This window comes from Bidens hawaiensis, unplaced genomic scaffold, assembly GCF_021521415.1.
Source record: "Bidens hawaiensis isolate Kalapana, Puna unplaced genomic scaffold, B.hawaiensis_p1.1 tig00011635_1, whole genome shotgun sequence".
NCBI classification, from domain to species: Eukaryota; Viridiplantae; Streptophyta; class Magnoliopsida; order Asterales; family Asteraceae; genus Bidens; species Bidens hawaiensis.
In genome coordinates, this window is record NW_027491913.1 from 49,664 (window position 1) to 57,755 (window position 8,092).

The following is an 8,092-nucleotide window of genomic DNA, read 5'->3' on the forward strand; positions in this document are numbered from 1 at the left end:
AATCTTTCATATTTTCGACTAAATTAACAAAATTTAAACTCCAAGAAATGTTATAGTGGATCCCAAATTCGTTTTCTTATTGTCCAAGCCAAATTTTGTTAGTTATTATACCCGATTTTCTCATTAATGGCTTATTTCGTTTCCTAATCGGGTGAATTACTTAACAAACAAGTTAGAACCCATAATACTTAATCAAAACACATCTCTAAACCCTAAAAACTACTTATTTCCAGCCACCCTCTCAAAACCCACAAAATCCCTCTCATCTTTCAACATCATCTTCAAGAATTTATCAAGTTCGTATTACTACGTTGACTTTCAAGTTCAAGAACTCTTTGACCACGGTTTTTTCATCCTTCTATTCATCTTCGGGGTAATTTGTGTTCTTCAATATTGTAGATTTTTATCTGTAGAACAAAAGCCCTCAATAAATTTTTCTGATTGAGGGAGTCTCGGTGGTCAATTGTACTTCCACCCGTTCATGGGCAAATCGGCCAACAAAGTTGACCAATCGATTGCTATCACTTCTGGTCGGAACTAACTTTCGGTCCAGAATACTTTTATTTTTGTTTCAAGATTTTAAGGCTACTAACCGAAACCCGAATTCTGACTCGCTGTTCGGATTCTGGTCAGTACCAGCTCGCTTAAACGTTAAATATCTCATTACCAGAGTTCTAGACATCCGTTTGGATCGATTCCAGTGGTTATGTTCTCGGCTTTAACTGTATTTATTTGTCTAAAAGTTTCAGGTCTGTTCGGTTTACATCAGTCAGCACGTTAAAGGACGGTTCATTCATTTAATAGTGTTTTTATTCTTATTTCTCGCACACTCGCCTAAGCAATAAGGTGAGATATCATTTCCCTTTATTTTACTGTTTTTTTAATGTTTAGGGGACATATGCATATTTAATTTATATTTTTATAGCATATAAATACATAAACTCGCAAACGTAAATATTGTGTGTATTTCAATTAAATGCTAATTGCTATTTGTTTAAGTGTTTATTTTATCGCATTCGGAGAGGTCCATCATAATATATCGCATTAAATATGATCATACGTTGTCCTAGTAGCCAAAGCCCATTCGCATGGCGATGATCAACTGACAATCACATTATATGCTAGTCTTAGTAGCCAAAGCCCGTTCGCATGGCGATGGTCAACCGACAATCACATTTGTATGCTAGTCATAGTAGCCAATGCCCAATTCGTAAGGCAACAGTCAATTGACACATTATTTGCTCACGGTTTGATTGATTATTACTCACATTATTTTGTTTGCGTATTTATCATTTCTTATTTATCATTTATTTTATATATAAATACACACACACACATAGGGTTTGGATCAAATACAAATGAAATTAACGTGCTAATTATGAGAATCAAGTAAAGTAATTATATATACAAGTAGAGTAATTATGTAATTACATCATAGAGTAATTATGTAATTACTCTATGATGTAGTTACATAATTACTCTACTTGATTCTCACAATTAGCACGTTAATTTTATTTGTACGTTAACCTTCCCCATATATATATATATATATATATTATTAGTTTCGAAACTGGTAACCATCTCACTCAACATGTGTTGTTGACAAATCTCTGTTTATTTTCTACGCCTAAGCAGGTTATCAATTCATTTGAAGCTAAGGTGAAGAACGCATAGAAAGACCATAGACAATAACATAAATAATATTTGCTCTATTTTATCTTAGTTTTGGAATTATTAATTATTTTGGATTATATTTGTCATGTTTGAAACTTGTGCACACATTTGAAATTGAAATAAATAAATTAAATAGATATTGTGATATTTCATATTATATGATAATACCTTGTGAGCTGTTAACCACGGTTCACAGCCGGCATTTCTGCCTTAGGTTGGGGTGTGACACACACACTATTTTTATTACAAGAACAAGCCATAAACCTCTTCTATTTCAAGAACAAATCAAGTTCAAGAAGAGCATTTAAGACCAAAACCTCTATGTTTCATCATCTCTTACACTTCCTCTTCAAGAATAAGAAGTATGAGCATCATCCCTATCTTGTTCTTGCTCCTCTCTTTTACTTTAATTTGTTTCATCCTAATCTCCAAACAACCTAACATGACGTTAATGTAATCAAAAGATCTCATTAGCAATGGATGGTAATGCCTACGAAGCCCGTGAATTCGCACTAAATTAGTCAAGGATCCCGCTTGAAATGGATGGCAATGCCTTTGCATCACGTGAATCCACACTAACTTAATCAGGGATCTCGTTTTCAATATATGGCAACACATTCGCATCCGGTGAATTCTACAAGCATCCTTTGGTAAGGACAGCTCTGCCTCCGCCTTAGAATTGTCTTAGCTAACACAAGACATGCATTCAACAATTAATTAACCTCTCTTAACCCATAATCGTTTAAAATCTTGCTAAGGTGCACATAAATGCAGCCCAAGTCTTAATAGCTTTCTGAACCAGTTTTGTTTCATTCATAACTTGTTCATAATAAATCCAAATAAGTTAACTTTGACTCTATGATGTGGTTCATCAAAAGACAAATCCAAAGGTATATAGAGCGTCAAAAAAACACCATTTTATGGACCCCTAAACAGTCATCTTTAAAATAGTGCGCAAATCCATATACTTTTGAACGTCGGAAGTTTTTCTTATATTTAGAGGACTCAAATCAGAAACTTTTCTAAACAAAGTTCTTCATAACACAACAAATTAATAATCTGAAGAATTTTATAACTTTTCGTCAACATTAGATATCCTTAGCATGTCCGAACATCCTAGCCAAAATATGTCTAAAACATAAAGTAACATTATAAATAACTTTCATATTCAAACTTTAACCTAATGGCATCTCGTTAAACCATAACATTCTTGTAACATCACCAGGACCTAAGTTGAGTATGTTTAATTCTTTAGGGCTTCGACATTTACTCTAGAGTACTCAAACGTATTTGTGCGTTAATTATCTTACTCAATGTGAGTTTACATAGTCCTTTTTTATATTTTACAACTTTTGGGGTGCAACATGTTACAACTTACATTTTTACATTACTACATTTTCACTATTCACGAACATGTCATGCATGCCATCTTTATGCTATTTGTTTTGAGCATTTATTGGTGAGCTGCAATGTTTATACATTTATGTGAAATAATACTCGTCCAATCATTAACTGTGATCCAGCCACCCGGTGGTATATTATAGCGGTATAGGCCTGACCCGCCACCATTGTTGGCCCAGTTAGGTGACAAGGGTGATAGAATCCGATGCGCAGGTCAACAACGTTTGGTTATACACCTGGTTCCCAATACATTGTTATCACTTGTATGTAACAACAGATAACAATTTATTTTCACAATTATGATTTAAATAACGCTTTGACATGTAAATTATTTCAACAAACTTTTATACAACGTGTGTGTTATACCCATGTATTCTCACAGCTATTTTTACGTTGCACTTGATTTCAGCATGTTTTAAATAATGGCACCTGAGATTTATTTCAAGATGTTCACATGGAGGAGTTTTGGACCTAGTTAACATGAACTTGGAACTACTTGTTAATTGTAATTTTGTTAAAAATTTGTCTCTAATTATTATTATATAATACAATTATAAAGTTTGGTGCCACAAAGTCCTAGCTGGGCAACTTTGCGGCACCTTATTGGTCCCTTTTAGTTCGTTTTAGTTTTGATCCGTAGCGAAAACTGACCAAACATCTTATTTATTCTTTTTGGTTTGTTTTAATTTCGGTCCATAACAAACGTAGTGTAAACCGACCCAATGTCAATTTTGTTTTGTTTTAGTTCAAGTACCATAACAAACGTAGCTAAAACCGACCTAATGCCGATTTTGTTTTTTGTTTTTGTTTTAGTTCCGGTACCGTAATGAACGTGACAGAAACCAACCAAATTTGCGTAGACTCATCGTCTCAACACCCGAGATCGACAACGGTGGGAATTTACCAACGTCCGCGCTTTACCGGACAACGTCACTTGGTCCCCCTCAAATTTTATTATTTTTTGTTTTTATTTTGGCTTTAGTTCCGGTACAATAACACGTGTGACTTAAACTGACCGAATTCGCGCCGACTTACCGCCTCAACACTTGTGACCAATAACGCTTGGGTTTTACCATTGTCAGGGCTTTACCGACCTGTCCCAGCGCAACGCGCCAGGTAAAACGCTATTTGCATATAATTGACTATTAATATATTGAAACTTTAGTTGATCATGTACTATTGAACAAACCCGTCTCACCGTGACGTTTTCCGATGTCGGTTTAGGTGTCACATGTGTATCCAGACACCCAGGCTTCAGTAATGCTTACGTGTCCTTAGGGTGTGCAAGTTAACCATCTTTTAAACTCTCCCCCCCCCCCTCTCTCACACACACACCAAAATCATTCTACCCCTAACCATCTTTCAACCATTTTATTTAAAATTCAAATTATAAAAAAATTGGAACTAAATTAACATTAAATTAAAGTTCTTTAATAAAGAAAAAATAACATCACTAATGTGGCTGTCATCATCGGTCAAACCAACCTTGTCATCATCGATCCACAGAACTAGTTGTGCTTTTGGAGCCATTTGTGGGACTTGTAGGTGATTTGGATGAGAGAACAGAAATTTTTATGTTAAAAATAGTTGAATAATGACTAAATTTATAGGGTAAACTTACTGAATTTAATTTTTATTCTTCAAAATTGTGACCGTAATGGTCATATGATCGTTGGAGGATCAGGGAGAGCGACATCACTATCTCGTTCGGGGTCTCTTTTATTCGGGCCTGGGTCACATGGGGTGGTGTTCCTGTCGAGGCCAAGGCAACACGACCCCACCCCATGGACAACCACCAATAATTAATTAATATTATCACATATATTAAATTATTGTTTGTTACAATGATTTGGACTCTATAAATAACCAAAAAATATGAGATGGCACAAAAACAAGACATGTGGCCATTGATTTTGTCACCAAAGTCAATCGACTAGTCTTGACTCTTCCAACTAATTATGTCGACGCCGGAAGATGACACCTCACCGGCTGCAGAGTTCACCGGAAAACCACAACCACCGATTCACACAGCACTCGCAATGATAGCTTGGCTCGGCTCTATTCATCTTAACGTCTTCATCATTCTCGCTTCCTTTTTCTTTCTTCCTCTTCACAAATTCTTCCTGTAAGTGATGTCTTCAAATTGAAATCAATCACCGTGTTGTGGGTCTACGATTATTATAATTGATATGGGTTTCAGAGTATTGGGCATGCTTGTGATCTTGATTGTGGTTCCGATTAACGAGAGGAGTAGATTTGGAAGAGCTTTAGGCAGGTGGGTATTTATTATTATTATTATTATTATTATTATTGTTGTTGTTAAGTGATTAATGCACATTTAGATACTTGATTGATTATTGGATTTTGATCATAATTGCTACAAAATTTCGCCCAAATTATAAAACTAGACAATTGAAGGTTGATTTGTTTTCAATATCAGGTACATATGCAAGCATGCTGTCGGGTTTTTTCCGGTTACGCTCTATGTAGAGGATTATAAAGCTTTCATCCCTGATCAGGCTTATGGTAATTGATTACATTATGTTCTTGATTTATTGTGAGTTTATATAGCCAATAATAAATATTAGTGGAATTGTTCTTGTTTGGTTGAGAATTGATATTATTTTGTTGGAGATGGAGATGATATGGTTGGTAACTAACTGTGATCTGATCTGTACTGGTTTTAAAATGTGGACATGTGAATCTCTAGGCGATCTGGAAAAAAAAAAAAAAAAAAACACAAACAGGTTTTGGGTTGTCATGTGTTTAACTCGTTTGATGAACGAGCCGTGTTTGGGTTGAAATGTTTAATTATTTGTTAAACGCTGCTTAAAAAGATAAAGTAAAGAAACTTTTGGATCGCATTCGATGTTGCTAATTTCAAGTGATATTACTAAAGGGTGAAAAGAAAGTGTTTGAACATAGCAAAAAGGAAATGGTCCTTTTTTTCCTTTTCATATTTCTATACAAGAACAACTTTTTCTAACTAACACGAACACCGACTTGTCAAACGAAAAATTTTATGTTACCTTTTTCCTTGAAAGTACTCTTAAAAGTTAAAACACTGATGAATCATGGCTAAATGTGATTTACACTTCACATATTCATTTATGAGTTTTATTTTACTGCATTAACTTATGACCGATAATGGTCCTCTTTGTTCATAACGTACGTATAACATATGCAGTTTTTGGGTACGAGCCTCATTCAGTTTGGCCAATTGGAGTTGTTGCATTGGCTGATCTTACGGGTTTTATGCCTCTTCCTAAAATAAAGGTCCTTGCAAGTACCGCGGTAAGACTTGTTATTTATATTATGTTATTATTAGTCATCTCGTAAATATTAATTAATATATTCGCGCAGGTGTTCTATACACCGTTTCTGAGGCATATATGGACATGGCTCGGACTCACGGCTGCAACCAGGAAGAATTTCTCCTCTCTCCTAAAAGCTGGTTATAGTTGTATAGTCATCCCAGGTGGTGTGCAGGAAACATTTTACATGGAGCATGATTCTGAGGTACAATTAGCAATTTCAAGTTCATTTATTTTATTGTTTAAATATTTAACTTTGTACAGTTTTATATAAATATCAACATATTTAGTGCCTTTGTATTTTCTCATGCACCGGTCGACTGAAATTTAGAAATGTTTTTATACGATTGCTACTAACAAGGGTCCAATTTACTGATAAGAGGTGGCAAGATGAGCGGGTCAGGTTTAATAGGTCAAAAATGAGTAAATCATTTGTTACGGGTTCATCAAAAGCAGTGATTATTTTTTTGCATAATTAGTGTCAGATTCATAACAAGGGCTATATTGTATTCACTAATGATCTATTTTACGGATTAAAATGTTTGGCGCGTTTCCTTGTAGCTAATATATATGATTTTACCCATTTAGAGATGTTAAAGAGTTTGGCTGGCTTTTCCCCGTTTGACTTGTTTCCGTTTAGCTATGAACTTTAATTTTACATATTTGGCTGGTGAGGGATAAATTAAAACGCCCCCAAATTGACTCTTTTATAATAAATGGGTCGAAATTGTTACCTCTAGTATGTAGGCATCCATTGATAGGGCTAAAAAAGGCGCGTGAGGCAAATAAGTGAATGGGCTGAAATTCATTTATTTACAATTAAATCAAAACAAAAAACTTTTTTATTTTTGTTTTGTTACTTCGTGGGTTAATTCACCTTGAGACAACCTAACACAATTAATTTACTATAGATCGCCTTTCTGAAATCAAGAAAAGGATTTGTACGGATTGCAATGGAGAATAATTCCCCCTTGGTTCCCGTTTTTGGTTTCGGTCAGGTATAATATAACTCTTGTGGATTTTGATTATAATATGCACTTGCTTTTATGCATTGGCTTGTTTCTTTTGACCACAATTCTCTAGCGTGTTGCAGTCCTACGTTTACAAGTGGTGGAAGCCACGCGGGAAATTGTCCCTTAAACTCTCTCGGGCTATAAAGTTCACTCCGGTTTTCTTCTGGGGTTTATTCGGGTGAGTGCACTTGATTTCGTATTACCTTTTACAGGTGTGTGCATATCATTTAACTATGGTTTGTTGGTCGTTTTATTTTAGGTCTCCTATACCCTATCAGCAACCAATGTATGTAGTGGTTGGTAGACCGATACATTTCAAGAAAAACACAACGCCTACCGTTGAAGAGGTATTATAACTAATAAGTTGGTTCAAAAAAAGGCGCGCAAATGAACACTTTATTTGGTTTTTGACGCTGATTGTGAGAGTTTATTGCAGGTTGCAGAAGTACACAGGCAGTATGTGGATGCGGTTGAAGAACTATTCGAGAGGCATAAAGTGAGAGCCGGTTATCCTCATCTTCAGTTAAGAATTATGTGAATCAAGACAACATTTGGTGCACTATCGACAGTGGTACGAGGATGTTCTTAAAAAGTATGAAACCTACTTCAGTTTGTACAAACTTAGAAGATTTTGCATCTTCTGTCGATATTTAAGCACGGCTTCATCTTACATGATTTAATACTTCTTCA

General features: G+C 35.1%; 1 protein-coding gene across 1 annotated transcript; it reads left to right on the top strand.

Moving 5' to 3' along the window:
* The first annotated feature begins 5,019 nt into the window (after positions 1 to 5,019).
* On the top strand, positions 5,020 to 8,092 carry LOC143538485 (diacylglycerol O-acyltransferase 2D-like). The gene is made up of 9 exons (XM_077032040.1): positions 5,020 to 5,200; positions 5,276 to 5,350; positions 5,516 to 5,601; positions 6,263 to 6,369; positions 6,439 to 6,594; positions 7,301 to 7,387; positions 7,483 to 7,580; positions 7,662 to 7,749; positions 7,839 to 8,092. Exons 1-9 carry the CDS (start codon positions 5,034 to 5,036, stop codon positions 7,938 to 7,940), a joined length of 966 nt encoding a protein of 321 aa, XP_076888155.1. The 5' UTR covers positions 5,020 to 5,033; the 3' UTR covers positions 7,941 to 8,092.

Excerpts from the sequence above, each read along its gene's own strand:
- LOC143538485 (XM_077032040.1), top strand. The coding sequence starts at position 5,034 with ATGTCGACGCCGGAAGATGACACCTCACCGGCTGCAGAGTTCACCGGA. Across the intron at positions 6,370-6,438 it reads AGGTCCTTGCAAGTACCGCG|GTGTTCTATACACCGTTTCT; the intron begins GTAAGACTTGTT and ends ATATTCGCGCAG. Across the intron at positions 6,595-7,300 it reads ACATGGAGCATGATTCTGAG|ATCGCCTTTCTGAAATCAAG; the intron begins GTACAATTAGCA and ends AATTTACTATAG.